This window comes from Gracilinanus agilis, chromosome 1 (genome assembly GCF_016433145.1).
Source record: "Gracilinanus agilis isolate LMUSP501 chromosome 1, AgileGrace, whole genome shotgun sequence".
NCBI classification, from domain to species: Eukaryota; Metazoa; Chordata; class Mammalia; order Didelphimorphia; family Didelphidae; genus Gracilinanus; species Gracilinanus agilis.
Genome location: NC_058130.1, coordinates 94,577,028 through 94,593,014, shown reverse-complemented (window position 1 = coordinate 94,593,014; position 15,987 = coordinate 94,577,028). Strand labels below are relative to the sequence as shown.

General features: G+C 46.0%; 1 protein-coding gene across 1 annotated transcript in view; it reads left to right on the top strand.

Annotated features, from left to right (window-relative positions):
• Positions 1-15,987, top strand: part of OBSCN (obscurin, cytoskeletal calmodulin and titin-interacting RhoGEF) — a 301,647-nt gene that overhangs the window by 255,585 nt on the left and 30,075 nt on the right. The window contains exons 81-87 of the mRNA XM_044676976.1: positions 2,676-2,788; positions 3,823-3,999; positions 8,126-8,196; positions 9,039-9,239; positions 11,098-11,158; positions 14,112-14,189; positions 15,561-15,733. Coding sequence (XP_044532911.1) covers positions 2,676-2,788; positions 3,823-3,999; positions 8,126-8,196; positions 9,039-9,239; positions 11,098-11,158; positions 14,112-14,189; positions 15,561-15,733 — 874 coding nt within the window. The remainder of the gene's footprint in view (positions 1-2,675; positions 2,789-3,822; positions 4,000-8,125; positions 8,197-9,038; positions 9,240-11,097; positions 11,159-14,111; positions 14,190-15,560; positions 15,734-15,987) is intronic.

The window sequence follows — 15,987 nt, the reverse complement described above, 5'->3', positions numbered from 1 at the left end:
CACTCTTCTGCCTTGGAACCCATACTTCGTATTGGTTCTAAGATGGAAGGTCAGCGTTTTACAAAAAAAGAGCTGCCATAATGCCAAGAGACAAGATCTGTCTGATGTACAAACACAGGCCCTTGCTTTTCAGGGACTTTCTTTTTCCTGCTCTCATTATAGCCCACCTCTCACCCCCAGTCAGTGTTGTACTGGTAAATATTTAACAACCAGCTCTCCAAAAGGAAAAAAAAATAGGTTCACAATACACTTTTAATTTCAACCTGAATTATTAACATTTTCTCCATCAAATAAGAAAGCAAGCCCTGATGTGCAGTGCTTGCCAATTTCTGAGGTATAAATGCTCACACTGAAAATTTAGCAATCTGCTGTCCTGAGCCAGTTTGAGCCCTTACCTCTCCCTGATACCACTTCAGATTGATGAGCTTCATGATACCTTGTCCTCCTCAGCCCCTGGAAACTGGTATTGGGCCTTTCCCAGGCCATTGATGGGAAATGTGTCTCTGCCTCTGTGGGCCAACCTGGCAACCCTCTGGATCAAGCTGGAATCTTGTCCCCCCTCCTCTGGCCTGGCCCCAGGTCATTTGGTCCCCTATAACCTTATTGTCTCCATCAGATGGGGCACAGGACAGCTCTGGGAAGATACCGGATAGAGACCAGAAGGGCCCCCAGCCTGCCCCAAGCACCAGCAAGAACGAGGAGGCAGCGGCAGCGGCAGCAGCAGCGGCAGACGGGGGCCCCCAGGAGCGGACCATCCCTATTCGGTGACCACCACTACTCCCACCCCAGAACTGGATGCTTTCTTCTGAGTTGGGGCTAGGGCCAGGCCTGGGGCAGGGGGGCTGTAGACAAAATGCTGGCAGGGTCCCCAGGGCAGGTGCAGAGAAGGACATGAGATTGTTTGTTCAGTTCAGTGACAATGTATTAAAAATGTCAAACACTTTCTCTGTACAGTGAGGGGAGGGGGTGGAGAAGGGCTGGAATAGGTACCCCTAACTCTCACTCAGTTATCTTCTGCCCACCTAGCCAGAGCTGCTCTAGCCTCTGATTTCCCCAATTCCGGACCTTCTCCCTTTTCTTCAATAATCCCCCTTGGCAAGGATGGGGAGGAAGGCTGGTGATGGATACTGGGTAATCCATCCCGGAGATGAAGCAGAGGGAAAGAGAGACATATCTAATGGGAATGGCCAGGGGGAATCCTTTCAATGGAAGGCCTTAAATGAAACATCATTTGTCATAGGCGTTGGGTAGAGGGAGATTTAAATGGTGGGGAAGGGAGGCTATTTGAAATAAAACAACCTTGAAACAGAAAGTAGGATTCCAATGGCTAGAGAAATGGATCTGCACTGAAAGATAATCCCAAACTGGATTCAAACAGTCCTTTGTTCCTTTAATACCCACAGCCCACTTGCTTCCCTTTTCCCCAAGGTCAGACTCAGCCCTGGAACAGGGTGATCACGCTGGGTTTTTTGGCTCCCTCACAAAGCAACAGATCTCCCCCTCCTTCCATCCCCTTGTCACCATGGCCTGGACTGTTTCTGTGGCAGGATGAGGACAAGTCAGGGCTGACAATAGAGGCTCACTACCTCCCTACGCTTGTGTCTGCAGGATGGAGGGTACCTCTTGGCCAGGGAAGGAGGGCGCTGAGGAAGCCTGGGACATCCACAGGCACATCTATGTTGAGACCACACAGAGGACCTGCATCTATCAGGCTGGAGATGGGAGCATCACAAGTAAGGAACTGGGGGAGGGGGGAGGGGGGGGTTGAACTTCCCTCTGACTCGGGCCCTGATTACCTCCCAGACTTGTTTTCATGGCCTTTGATACCTGCAAGACAGCTCTTGTCCCTCCTCACCCTCCTTTGAATGATGGCCCAGAGCCGGAAGGGGCCTTAAAAAATGGAAGGGCACAGCCAGGACAAATTAGAGACCATCTTTTCCAATTCTTCTCCTAGATCTGCCATTTTTTGTTCTGAGGGTCCTCCCAGCTCTGATATTCTAGGTTCTAAAGAGCCTCCTAACTCTGTGATTCTCTGTTTTAAGGACCTTCTCAGCTCTGCCATTCTATATTCTAAAGTCCCTTCCAGTCCTGCTATTCTGTGTTCTAAGTCCTACAATTCTGTGTTCTAAGGTTCCTTCCAGCTCTGCCATTCTGTGTTCTAATGCTCCTTCCAGTCCTGCCATTCTGTGTTCTAAAATCCCTTCCACTCCTGCCATTCTGTGTTCTAAAATCCCTTCCAGTCTTGCCATTCTGTGTTCTAAGGCTCCTTCCAGCTCTGTCATTCTGTTCTAAGGCTCCTTTAAACTCTAGCAATGTGGAAAAGGGTTCCAAAGAATGGAATAAGCCACTCTTACATTTTTCCCTAAGGGTTCCAGTTGAGGTTCCTGACCTCTCTAATTGTCTGGGCTACCAGCTGGTTAGCTGGCTACTCCCCACTGCCCACTATGAAGTACAGTTGAACTCAATAGAACAGCAGACTATAATTATAAATAAAGACCAAGAAAGGGAAGGAGGAAGGGAGAGAGAAAGGAAAGGAAAGGAAAGGAAAGGAAAGGAAAGGAAAGGAAAGGAAAGGAAAGGAAAAGAAAAAGGAAAGGAATTTCTGCCCATCTTCATTCCTTCTCCCTGTGTTCCCAACCCACAGTTAGCTTAACCTAACTGTGCTCTCTCCCTAGAACCCCCATCCATGCAGGTGACTATTGAAGATATACAGGCTCAGGCTGGGGAAACAGCAAAGTTCCAGGCAATCATTGAAGGGCACCCTCAGCCCATAGTGGCCTGGTACCAGGTAAGGAGTTCTTTTTTCCTAAGAATGTGCCAGTAATGGCTGTCTTATAGAGTACCACCATGGCCCTAGATGCCAGCAGTGGTGGTGATGAAAGAGAAGAAAGAGGGTAATTGAACAATCAAATAGGTTACTGAGCAGAGAGACCATGGTGTAATGAGAAGGTATTGGAGTTAGAAGAAGGGAGCTGGTGCTTGTCCTGTTTTCTTCTGCCTTGGTTAGACCATATCAAGAATACAAGAAATCTTCAGTACAAAGCTGGCAAAGACTAGCAGAAATGTGTCCACTAGTGACCAAGACAGGAAGGGCACAAAATAGCAAGCCAGATAGAGATCAACTGAAGAAGGTTCTTCTTGAAGAAAATAAGATTTAAGGGAGAGACTTGATTACTTTTCTCAGCTTTAAAGGGCTGCCACACAGAAGAGAAATAAATAAATTTGTCCTTCTTGGCCCCAAATGGCTGAAGTAGGAATAATGGAAGAAATTGGATTTTGATTTCATATAAGGAAAATTTCCCCACAATTGGAACCATCCCAAAGTTAAATGGCTGCACTGGGGGGTGATGTGTTTCTTATCTGAAAATGAACTGGAGAAGGAAATGGCAAACCACGTCAGGATCTCTGCCAAGAAAACCCCAAGCAGGAACACCACTAAAGAACAATAACAAAGTGTTCTGTAAACCTTAAAGTACCATTCCTATGAATGCCAGCTGAGGGGAGGGAAGGAACACGAATCATGTAACCAGGGAAAAAATTTTTTAATTAATCAATAAAAAAATAAATAAAATACTAAATAAATGAATGAATAGATGAGCGAGCAGATGGGTGGGTAGATAAATAAATAAATGCTAGCTGAGGGCTTTGAATGCCAGTATAATCCTAGTCCTCCTACCAAAAAATCCCTTCTAGAGCACAAACTCTCATTCCCTGAATGCTTGGTGAGTGCTGAGGTTGAATAAATAGACAGCAATGGCGGGGCTCTTGCTGATGGGGACAGAGAAGGGACTGCAAGGCTGACCTGTGACTTCACCCCCTCAGGGCAGCACCTTGTTGACCAGCAGCCCCCGAGTCTTCCAAGAACAACAAGGCACGAACTATTCCCTGGTCTTGAAGGAGGTCACCCAGCAGGACGCGGGCATCTACACCTGCCTGGCCCGGAACCCCAGCGGGGAGGTCTTGTGCAAAGCAGAACTGCTGGTCCAGGGAGGTGAGTGGGTGTACATGCAAGCAGGGGAGGGGGAGCCCCTTCTCAGTCCTTCCCAGGCAGCTCACTGGGCCCAAAGCAGGAGGAACAAGGTGGAGGAAGGAACAGAATCGAGGGAAACCCTAGAGCCAAGGGCGAGAGACGGCTGCAGGAAGCAAGCAGCCCTTACACAGAGACACCCGCAGTCCGGTGGACCCTCACAAGTCCTCCAGTCCAGCCTGCCTCTGAGCAGACATTCCTTCCCGCAAGGGATTACCCAGCTCCCTTTTGAAGACCCCCAGAGGCAGGGAGCCCACTAAGGCCCTCTTGATGCCGGTACAGCGGGCATCTTTGAGAAGACGTCGTTTGGGCTTGGTTTTTGACATGGAGCCCGAACCCTGTCCTTCTGCATCCCTCTGCTGCCGTGCTGCCTTTGAGGGCCGAGCTGAACAAGTCTAGCCCCTCTTCTGTAGGACCACTCTTTACCTGCTTGACTCCACTCAGGCATTCCCCATTAAATGTCTCCCCTCTAGATCACCCTCCTCTACCCTTTCCAGGACCTCTACCTAACATTAGTGTCCTTTTTTGTTAAAAAAAAAAAAAACCTTTACCTTCCATCCTAGTATTAATACTATATATGGGTTCCAGGGCAGAAGAGCAGGAAGGGCTAGGCAACAGGGGTTAAGTGACTTGCCCAGGGTCATACAACTAGGAAGTATCTGAGGCCAGTTTTGAACCCAGGACCTCTCATCTCTAGACCAGGCTCTTAATCCACCGAGCCATGAGGCTGTCTCATAATGTCCTTCTTAAAAGGCTGAATGCTAAAACAAACCAAGTTCTCTAGCTGCGATCTAATTGAGGCAAAGCAAACAATAACGCGGTGGTGGGAAAACCACTACAAAGTTTGTAACAGGGTTTCACCCCAAGAATGGGAGGCTCAGAACTCCGTTCTTGTCCAGAGGTATGAAAGTCTCTATTTGAAGAAGAGGTTCGGGGCAATGAAATAGCCGCAGGGCTGATGGGGTAGCCCAAGGGACAGAGCAGGGTTGGCCTTGTCCACCCCCAAGTGCTTTGGGGGGTTCCAGGCAGAAAAGCCCCTTCTTCTCTTCGTGGAAGGCCCTTCTCTTGGGGTGAACTGTAGGAAGGGCAGAGTACAGTCTAGGCCAGTCTAACTAGCAAACAGAGCAGTACCGGGAATCAGCGATACACAACTGCACAGGACTGCCGTAAATACAGAGCAGAGCGGGGCGAGCCTGTTGGAACTCATTCAGGCTACACACCCGTTAAACGCTTAGCCAGGCAGACGTTGCCATCTCTGCCTGGCTACTGCTAACTGGTGAAAAATAGAAGACTTCAGAGCTCGGGGGGGTCCCCGCTTCCCTCCCTGCCCCCCTCCACCAACACCGGCTCCCTCACTCTGGACACGGCATCTTCCTCAATGCAGTCCAAGATGGCACGAGCCGCTTTCGGCCTCTGCTCTTCTTCCCTCCACCCCAAGAAGGAATGGCATGTCTTCTTTGGTCTTTTGCCCCAACATCACTTTTTAAAGTTCTTCTTATTGTCCTTAGCCATTATCACCAGATCTGAGGCGGCCAGTTATTGTTGAAGTACACAGAGATCCTATACATGCCTCTTGAAAAAGTCCCAGCCTTCCTGGGCCATATTTGAAGCCCAGGCCTCGACCAAGCAGGGCTCAGGAGAGGCCTCTGCCGTCAAAGCTGTCTTCTGGCCACTAAGCTGCCTGATCCCCTCATCATCCCCCATCCTCGGCACCCATCTGTATAGGCACCGTAGGTGGGCGCAGCCTCTTCTCTGTCCCGTCTGGCTCCCTTCTCATGTAGTGACTGTCTCCTCAGCCGATTGCCAGCTCATTTCTTTGGGGAGCGCTGGGGTTGCGTTTATGGGCACTAATGGTGGCGCTCCTGTCATGAGGACAGAGTAAGAAGGGCCAGGCAGACCTCCCACTTCACAACCTCAGGACAGCGCCTGGCTGACCCTCAGCCCCAGGCTGACCCTCAGCCCCAGGGCTTCCAAGGAAACGAGGCACTAACAGCTCCCTGGGCTCCAAGGCTATACCACCAGGCCAATACGTGGGAGCATTTTCCTCCCTTTCTCTCCACTTTTAGTTAAAACCATTAGGCTTAGGTGGTCAGCATGATAAAGGGATTCTAGATTTAGAACATGAGCCTCCACCTTCTACTTATTAGCTGAATACTCATGAGTTAGTTGCTTAATCTTCTTGGGCCTCAGTCTCCACATCTGTAAAATGGAGAGTTTGGACTAAATGATCTTTAATCTTCTGGCCTGGTGCGATTCTGGGTCACCAATTCAACAGGAGTTCCTGAACTCAGCATATATGTCTACCAGCCCCCCTTTCTACCCAATTTGCACATTCGAGCCCATAATAACTCCGTTTCACATAGCCATAAAATGCAACTGCCTCAGGAAGAGTCTGTGTGAAGCCAACTGTCTTTAGTCTGAGGCTCAGAGGCTCCCTTGGGGAGGGAGTTTTCCAGCTCTGCACAGACCATTCACCCACCCGAGCTTTGGCCCATCACCTCCAAATTCAGACCAAATTTTCCTGCCTGTTGTGCTGGATCTGTCACTTTGTGGACTTCTGGCTTTGAATGGCCCGTAGGCCCACAGGGAATACCCTCCTGGTACTAGCCACTTGCCCCGAATCCCCCCTATCAAAAAGCAGCCTCTCCTCTTTCTTTTTTTTTTAAACCCTTACCTTCTGCCTTAGTACCAGTTCTAAGAAGAGCAGCAAGGACTAGTCAATGGAGATGAAGTGATGTGCCCGGGGCCACACAGACCCTCCTCTTTTTTTTTTTTTTTTTTTTTTTTTTAGTTTTTATTTAATTAATTTAGACATTTTTCCGTGGTTATAGGATTCATGTTCTGTCCTTCTCTCCTCCCACCCCCTCACATAGCTGATGCACAATTCCACTGGATTTTACATGTGTCATTGATCAAGACCTATTTCCATATTATTAATATTTGTACTAGACAGATCATTTAGAGTCTACATCCCCAATCATATCCTCATCGACCCATGTGATCAGGCAGTTGTTTTTCTTCTATTTTTCTGCTCCCACAGTTCTTTCTCTGGATGTGGATAGCGTTCTTTCTCATAAATCCCTCGGAATTGTCCTGGATCATTGCATTGCTGCTAGTAGAAAAGCCCATTACATTTGATTGTACCACAGTGTATCAGTCTCTGTGTACAATGTTCTCTTGGCTCTGCTCCTTTCACTCTGCATCAATTCCTGGAGGTCATTCCATTTCACGTGGAACTCCTCCAGTTTATTATTCCTTTGAGCACAATAGTATTCCATCACCAACAGATACCACAGTTTGTTCAGCCATTCCCCAATTGAAAGGCGTCCCCTCATTTTCCAGTTTTTTTGCCACCACAAAGAGTGCAGCTATGAATATTTTTGGACCCTCTTCTTTTGCGAGAAGTTCATTGGCTAGACCTTTGGCTTCATTGGCCTAGACCTCATGATATCTTCAGGTGGGAGCTCAAAACAAAGATGAGCTGAGAGGAAAACACAAGGTGGCTTACTATTGTGGAAGAAATGGAAATTGCAAAAAAGGAAAGAGCTCTGGATTGAGTTAGGAGACTCGAGTTCTAATTCTGCCTGTACCACTAACCTTGAGCAAATGAAACCCCTCCCCCCCTTAAACAAAGCTTTATTTTTATTTCTTCTATAAAATGAGGGGTTTTAGCATGAAGCTCTCAAAGGTCCTTCTGTTTTTAACATTCTGTGATCTATTTTCAAAGGTCTCTTCCATCTTGAACATTCTGTGCTGGCCATTCTAAGGCCCCCTTTCCCTTCTGACATTCTGTGGCTGCTATAACTGGCAGTGCCAAGTGCTACAGAAAGCACAAAAAGGGCCCAGACCTGACGGAATCCTGATCACAGAACAGGGAGGCGTCTGTAATGAGACCAGCCTCACCTGGGGCTTGGAACAGGACCTCTTCTCACCCAGGCTGGGAACAGAAGGGGTCCTTCCTCTCCCAAGCCGGCCCCCAGGAGGGTGGCAAGTGTTATCTGGCAGCAGGGTGAGAACAGAAAGAATGCAAACATGGGAGCTCCCGTTTCCCTGCCTCACTGAATTTCTTCTGTTTTATTTGACCAAGGCGAGACGGAGCAGGGAGCAGAGAAGCAGAGTTACCGAAGAAAGCTCCACTCCTTCTACGAAGTCAAGGAGGAAATTGGAAGGTAACAAAGGCTCCCAGACCTGAGTTTCTTTGGTTCCTCGGTTAGTAAAGGGCATCTCTCTCCGGTCCGAGCTTCATCCCAGGGTGTGGGGCCTAGCGTGGGAGGGCGGCATGAACAAGACGGAGCTTCATTCCCGGCTCTGACATAAACTTGCTCTTTGACCTTGGTCAGGCATTTACCTCTCAAGCCCTGTTTCCTCTTCTGTGAAATGGAATCACGCTAGAGGGTCTCAAAGATCCCTTCTAGCACGAGCTAAGTCAGCTCGGCTCCCTGGGACTCCGTTTCCTTGTTTGAAAATGTGAACAGGATGTGAGGGCGATCTGGCTGCGACATCTGTCACCCCACTGATCGCCAGGGTTGATTCGGCTGATCTGGCTGGCTAGGCGGGTGTCCCCTTCCTCCCTCACCGCTCCATGTGCGTCCCTCCCGAAGCTGCGCGCTCGGTCGAAGAGGACGACCTTCCCCAATAGAGGCGTACCGTTCTTCGGTCAAGGGTATAAGAGTAGCTGCGCTCCCCTGCTAGAACAAGCTCCCAAGGTCCATTTGAAAATGTGAACAATTCAGGTTCCCAGTCTGTTTAATAAAGGTGTTGTGAAGGTCAGACGAGAAAATATAAAATACTGGAGTGGGCTCATTCAGCTTGGAAGATGGCCCCTCCTAGAGGTCTGGGGCTAAAACGGCGATCTGAGGTGCACAGGGGGCAGCGGAGGCTGGGGGTCCTCTAGGGAGGGATCCTCTGCTCCTGGGGATGGCTTTGGGCCATGTTTCCTTTCAGCTCCATTTCCAATCTGAAGCGTTGGAACCATCCTGGCCAGGATAACAGGTGTGTCTCCCTTTGCTAGGGGTGCTTTTGGCTTTGTGAAGAGGGTTGAGCACAAAGGCAACAAGGTGTCCTGTGCTGCGAAGTTCATCCCGCTTCGGAGCAAGACCCGGGCCCAGGCGTACCGGGAACGAGACATCCTGGCCACCTTGAACCACAAGCTGGTCACCCAGCTCCTGGATGAGTTTGAGACCAGGAAAACGCTGATTCTGATCCTGGAGCTGTATCCTTTCCCTCCTGCTGCTGGAGGCATGGTGGGTTGTCTCATGTAGGGGCAAGCACCGGGCTTGCAACCAAGGGGGCATGGGTTCAAATCATGTCACCTCTTCAGATGGCCACAGTGGGTGGGTGACTTCAATTCTATTTTCTTTCTCTAAAATGAAGGGGTTGAACTTTGAAGTCATCTCTTCCAGCTCTGACTTTCTTCATATTTAATTGAGTGCAATAATTCAAGTCAACAAACATATGGTAGCCGTGCTGGTAAGTGTTACTGTTAGATGAAAGGGCGCTGAATGAGGTCCTGAAGATATAAAACAGAAATGAAACCCTTCCTGCCCTCCAGAAGCTTCTGCTCTACAGGAGGAAGCTCTGAGCAGAGATAAGAGGCAACAAAGGAAGACTAGAGAGGGGCCGTGTCAGAGGTGGCACCAGAGCCAGCTGAGTCTTGAGAGAGGCTTGAGATTCCAGAGTCAGAGGTAAGGAGAGAATGAAGCCAGAAATGGGAACAAAGGCAGAAGCAGGAGAGATGGAATGCTGGGCCCAAAGTCCAGTGATCAGGCCCCCGCTAGCCCTGCCGTTCTCTTCCACTGTTTTCTGTCCCTCTAAATGGGGCAGGGGAGCCGTGCGTCTCCTCAAGCTTATAGAGCTGTTCAGGGCCACTCATATCTCTGCACACCTAATTTGTGTCCATAAATATGAAATCAGAACATGTTTTTGGTGTTATTTTTAATTCCTAAACATCAAAGATCTATTAAATTGCTAATTTCCTGATGCTGCCCCAAACTGAAATCCTCTTTACAAGAGAGATTTAGGTAAATGTTTGGCTATCAGAAATTTTTCTGGTTTCTTTCAGTCCTAGTGTCTCAGAGGGTCCGCAGTGGTCTAATAGAAGGAGCCCTGGACTTGGGAGTCAGAAGAATTAGATTCGAATTCTGATCTGGTCCCTTCCTAGCTATGCGATCTTGGGCAAAGTCACTTCCTTTGTCTGGGTCTCAGGTTCCTAATATGTAACATTAGAGGCAACTAAGTACTAGAGTGAATAGAATGCTGGACCTAAAGTCAAGAAGTCCTGAGTTCAAATCCAGCCTGAGATAGTCAGCAGTGTGACTCAGGAGAAGTCACTTAACTGCTTCCTCATCTGTAAAATGGGGGTGATAATAATAGCACCTACTTCCCAGGGTTGTTGTGATGTTTATAGATGTTTGACACTGATACTGATAAAGTACTTTGTGCTAGATGCCAGTGCTAGCTATTAGCTCTTGTTAAAATGAGATGACTGGATTGCATGGTCTCCAAGGTCCCTTCCTGCTATAAATACTATAATCCTAGCAGTCACTTCCCAACTCTGGTGCCTCAGTTTTCTCACTTACAAAATAAAGATGATTGGATCTAACCCTAACTCCCTTGTTTGTGAGAATGAAATGAGATAATGGGACTCAATTTCCTAGCCAGTCATAAAGCACTATAGAAACATCAGCTATTCTTTTGTTATTACTATGCCACTTATGAATGAACTACCTCACATTATTTTTGTTGTTCAGTTGTTTAGTTATATGCGACTCTATATGACCCCATGGGTTTTCTTCCATGAGGTTTTCTTAGCAAAGATGCTGGAGGAATTTGCTATTTCCTTCTCCAATGTGTACCCATTTTACAGATGAGGAAATGAGAAAAACAGAGGTTAAGTTGATTTGCCTGGGGTCACACAGTTGATAAGAAGCTGAGGCTGGATTTGAATTCTGATCTTCCTACCTCCAGGCCCAGTGCTCTATCCACTGTACTGCCTAGCTTTTTTTATATTACTTTTTTAAATATATTTTTATATATTACTATATCCTAATTGTCCTTGACTACAGCACTAGGTGTTCCTCTGAAGAGCTTCTGGACCGCTTATACAAGAAGAATGTGGTGACTGAAACTGAGGTGACAGAATTCTCTTGGTCAGATTGCCCCAGCCATCACTTAATTCTCTCACTGATTCATTCCCTCCTAAGCCTCAGTAGTGTCAGCAGAGGAAGTGGAGAAAGAAGGAGCAGGCAGGCTGGCACATCAGGGAGCTGCCCCATCGCGGGCCATGAAGCTCACCCCCCAGTGGCGCCTCTGTCTCTGGTTCCTCTGTAGCCCTGGCTCTGAGGACTAGTCCCTAAAGAGAATTCCACGACTCCCCGTGTGCCTTCTGCCTTCTCTCATGACTTTCCAACAGCAACACCTCTCTCTGCCTCAGAGACCCTTGCAGAGGCCCAGGGTGGGGCAGGCAAAACACATCAGGGCAAGGAAGCAGGGAGGCCAACACCATGGAAAGAGACAGAAGTCTAAGCTGAGGGGCAAAGCAGCCAGAAAGCTAGGCCTGGGATCCTCAAACCACCTCTGAGATCGATGGGGCAAAATCTTAGCCCCCTGGATGTGCTATTAGTGGTTCAGCTGTCCTGACGCAGTCTCAGAAAGGTTTTATTATCATAGAATTACCTTATACTAGAAACCCCCCCCCAAAAAAAAAAATATATATATATATACACACATACAAGATGCCCAGAGGAGAAAACACACACAGATACGGCTCACCTTGTCCAGGCAAGAATTCTTATCTTATTCTGAAATAAGGATATAAAGCAGTGTTCTTATCTGGACAAGAATCCTCTTTCTAAATCCCCCACAAGGGCTTGTCTAGCCACAACTTAAAGATGCTCAGTAAAATGCTCATCTCCTTCCCAAGGCAGCCCATTTGGCTTTTAGGCACCATTTTGGGATGCAGGACTTGATCTACACTGAAATAAATACTTATGGGACACGAAGAGTATCACTTTGTGTCTTTAAAAAACTCCACGTATCACAAGGTTTATGATTTCCTCATTGTGCTCCTTTTGTTCATTGAAGAACTCAGTCCCTCCACCTTACAGGAGCCGGTTTAACCAAACAAATTTGTCTTCTGTCGTCTGCCTTCTGGCAATGAGCCAATGGGCAGCTGGCTTGGCTACTCCTCAGATGACAGACCCTTGGCCCATCCCTGGGACCTGTTACAAATAATATTGATATAGATAGATATATTCAAAAGTATTAATAGTTTATTTAAAGGCATATTGGCAATTAAGAAGGCCACATGCCTGCTAATTCAAATCGCCCACCATTACCTTTTGTCCACCTGGCTTGTTCCACAGGAAAGAGCGCGAACCAATCAAGTTCTCTCTATTTAAGCTTCGCTTTATGTTGGCTCACGTCATGTAGTTTTCAAGTCCCCTAAACGTCCACAGGAAGTTTATCTCATATATATATAGGAAGTTTATCTCATATATATATATATATAAAATATAGTTTATATCATATATCTAAATATTAAAGCTTAATGAACCCCAAATTTCCAGTATCACAGACCATACTCAAGGCCTTTCTAGTTTGACAGAATCTGGAAAAGCTTGCAGATGAGGAAATGAGGCAAGTTTATGCTTCTAGAACCCATGCAGGATACAAGGAGAGGGTGTAGAAGCAGTACTTTATTTGTTTTTAAACATTTATTAATATTTATTTTTTGAAAAGTTAACATGGTTACATAATTCATGCTTTTACTTTCCTCTTCACCCCCCCCCCCCGGCTTCCCCCATGCCCCCCCCATGGCCGATACGCATTTCCACTGGTTTTATCATGTGTCATTGATCAAGTCCTATTTCCAAATTGTTGATAGTTGCTTTGGTGTGGTAGTTTCGAGTCTACATCCCTAATCATGTCCGCCTCAACCCATGTGTTCAAGCAGTTGTTTTTCTTCTGTGTTTCCACTCCTGTAGTTCTTCCTCTGAACTTGGGTAGTGTTCTTTCCATAGATCACTCAGAATGGAAGCAGTACTTTAAAATGACTCTTACTGCACTTTTCTGCATGTTGGCAACTTATCTCTAGTCCAAACTCTAGAGAGAAAACTGCTCTAGTGATCCATAAGTTGGGTTTCTTTGGGTTAACAACTAAATCAGGACAAAGAAGAATCTTAAGATGAGGATGTAAACCAGTGTTTGACGATTAGAGGGCAAAAGAGAATATCATAGGCCTTGTTGGCGAAACTATGGCATGGGTGCTGGAGGGGGCTGCTCCCTTCCTCCCTCCACTGTGCCTGAGGACATCATCCACCCTCCCTGTCTGGGCTAAGAAGGCCGTTCACATGCAGCATGAGGATTGCCACTTGAGCATTCCATCTCTGAAAGGTTTGCCATCACTTGGACAGGGAAAGGATGGAGGAGCTACTCAGAACCACTAGATCTATATAACAGGTATAAGATTTTGTTTTTCTATAAAGGGTGGATGTGAATCTCTTGAAGAACTAATGATCTCCCAAACTCCATGAAAAAAAAGAGAATTCACAGGAAACTTTTTTCTTCCCAGCCTACATCAGGTATATTCTATCCCGGGCCAACAGTATTGTTGGTACTTTGAAGGTACATTGCTCTACCTTTAGCCATGATTAAAGTCCATAAAGCTTTATTCAGTTCTTTGCTATGATATTCTTAGTCAAATGCTGACTTCCCATGTCATCCTTTACTTTCTAAGGCCCCTATCCTTAATTAGACATTGTGATGGAAATACATCCCATGTCCCCAAGCCCTATGGTTTCAAACACCAGCAGGTGTGAGTAAATCCACTTTTGACTCCAGGAAGAAGAAATACAGTGTAGTAGACAGAGGTCTACTCTTTTCTGGGGCAGAGAGGTGATTGATAAGTGAAATAGGAATGAGAGGAACCTTGGGAAAAAATGAACATGTCATCTCAGGGTTCATGTTAGTCTTGGAAAAATAAGCATAATAAATATGTCCTGTTATCTAAACTTTGTGTCTCTCCTGGTGTCCAGCACCAGACTTTGCAGTGTTTAGTAAATGTGGGTTTTGTCTTTATTCCTAGGTGAAGGTATATATAAAGCAGGTTTTAGAAGGCCTCAAGTACCTCCATGACAATGACATCCTGCACTTGGATATTAAGGTATAATCCTTAACAACAACAAAAAAAAAACTGCTTTCCTTTGGTTCTTTGGCAAGTGAGGAAATGAGAACTGGTAGTCTCAAAAAGTCTCCTAGAGCTCTGGTGACAATAAATATATGGACCATTAGAGCTGGAAAGGACCCCAGAGAGTCCAACCCCTTCCTTATGGAGAAGATGGAACTGAGGCCCAGAGAGGGGAAGGAACTTTGACCTGGGTCTAATAGCCAGATTGTCTCAAAGAAGGGACTAGGACCCCCCTTGGTATGGCCATGTATTGTGTTGTCTAGATGGTTCCCCCCAACCTCTTCCTCAGTCTACAAAATGAAAAAGCAGAAAAGCCTAGAAGGAATACTAGCTGAGAACCTTGAACAAATCATTTACTTCTTCTCCCATCTATAAAATCTAAAAAAAAACCTAGTCAAATATTATTATATACTTCACCACAATAGTTATTAATAAAGGAAAGTGCACAGAGCATCTAGTTGGCTCAGTGGATAGAGTCCAGGCCTGGAGTCAGGAAGACCTGGGTTCAAATCTGGCCTCAGATACTTCTTAGGTGTGTGAACTGGGCAAGTCACTTAACCCCAATTGCTTGGGACCAATACTTGTATCAATTCTAAGATAGAAGGTAAGAGATGAAGAGAAAAAAGAAAAAATGAGGAATGTACTTTGTAAATTTACTAAATCTAAAGCTGCAGAAATAGTCTCTCATTAAGTCTGACCACCAGCTCATACATCTGCCTGTGAAAATTCTTTATGTGACTGTCAAGTGTGAGCTATAGCATCATGGAATTTAGTTACAAAAAGCTTCAGAGATTATTTAATCTAACTCTTCTTCATTTGACATGTAAATAAACTGAGGCCCAAAAAAGATAAAGTGAGGTACTCAAGATTTCCTCACTAATAAGTAATTATGTTTATCACAGAGCCATAAAGTGAATAAAAGAGGAGGGATATTAAAGGCCATCTCATTGAATCTCCCACCCAGAGCAAAATTCCCCATTGCATTCTTCCTGTCATCCAAACTCTGTTTGAACATTTCCAGGGATGCAGGGCTAATTGCTTTTAAAAAAATTGTATTATTGGAAAATTCTTAGAGTAAACATAATTTTGCCTCCTTCTAAATTCCAACCATTGATGTAGGTCTGCTCTCTGAGCTAAACAGAAATTGTTTAATCCCTTTTCTCCATGACCAACCTTCAAATATTAGAAATCTATGATCATGTTATGCTTGAGTTTTCACTATTCTAGATGAAACACTCCTATGTCCTCTTTATGAGATAGCCTTCCTCTGAATATACTGCAACTTGTCAGGGACCTTCTGAAAATAGGTCACATGGCTGACATTCTCTTCTCTTTCTCCTTCATCAGCCTCCTAACATCCTAATGGCTCACCCAACTAAGGAAGATATTAAAATCTGCGATTTTGGCTTTGCCCAAAAAATCACCCCCTCAGAGCCCCAATACAGCAAATTTGGTGCCCCAGAGTTTGTCTCTCCAGAAATTATTGCCCAGACCCCTGTGACGACCACATCAGATATCTGGTGAGAAAGCAATGCTTTGTATTCACTGATGAACTACCAAAGGTAGGGATATGGGCAGGAGAAAGCATCCCTTGCCAGTGTTTAATGTGATGTAATGCCCCTGTGATGTCAGAGCTTCCTTTGGCTGTATCCCATGAATTCTGATGTGTTGTCTCCTTGTAGTCATTCTCTTTAATGAAGTCAGTGATAGTTTCTATGGTTTGTTCTTTGATCTACCCGTTTTGAAGAATTAGATTAGTTTCCAATTAATTTTT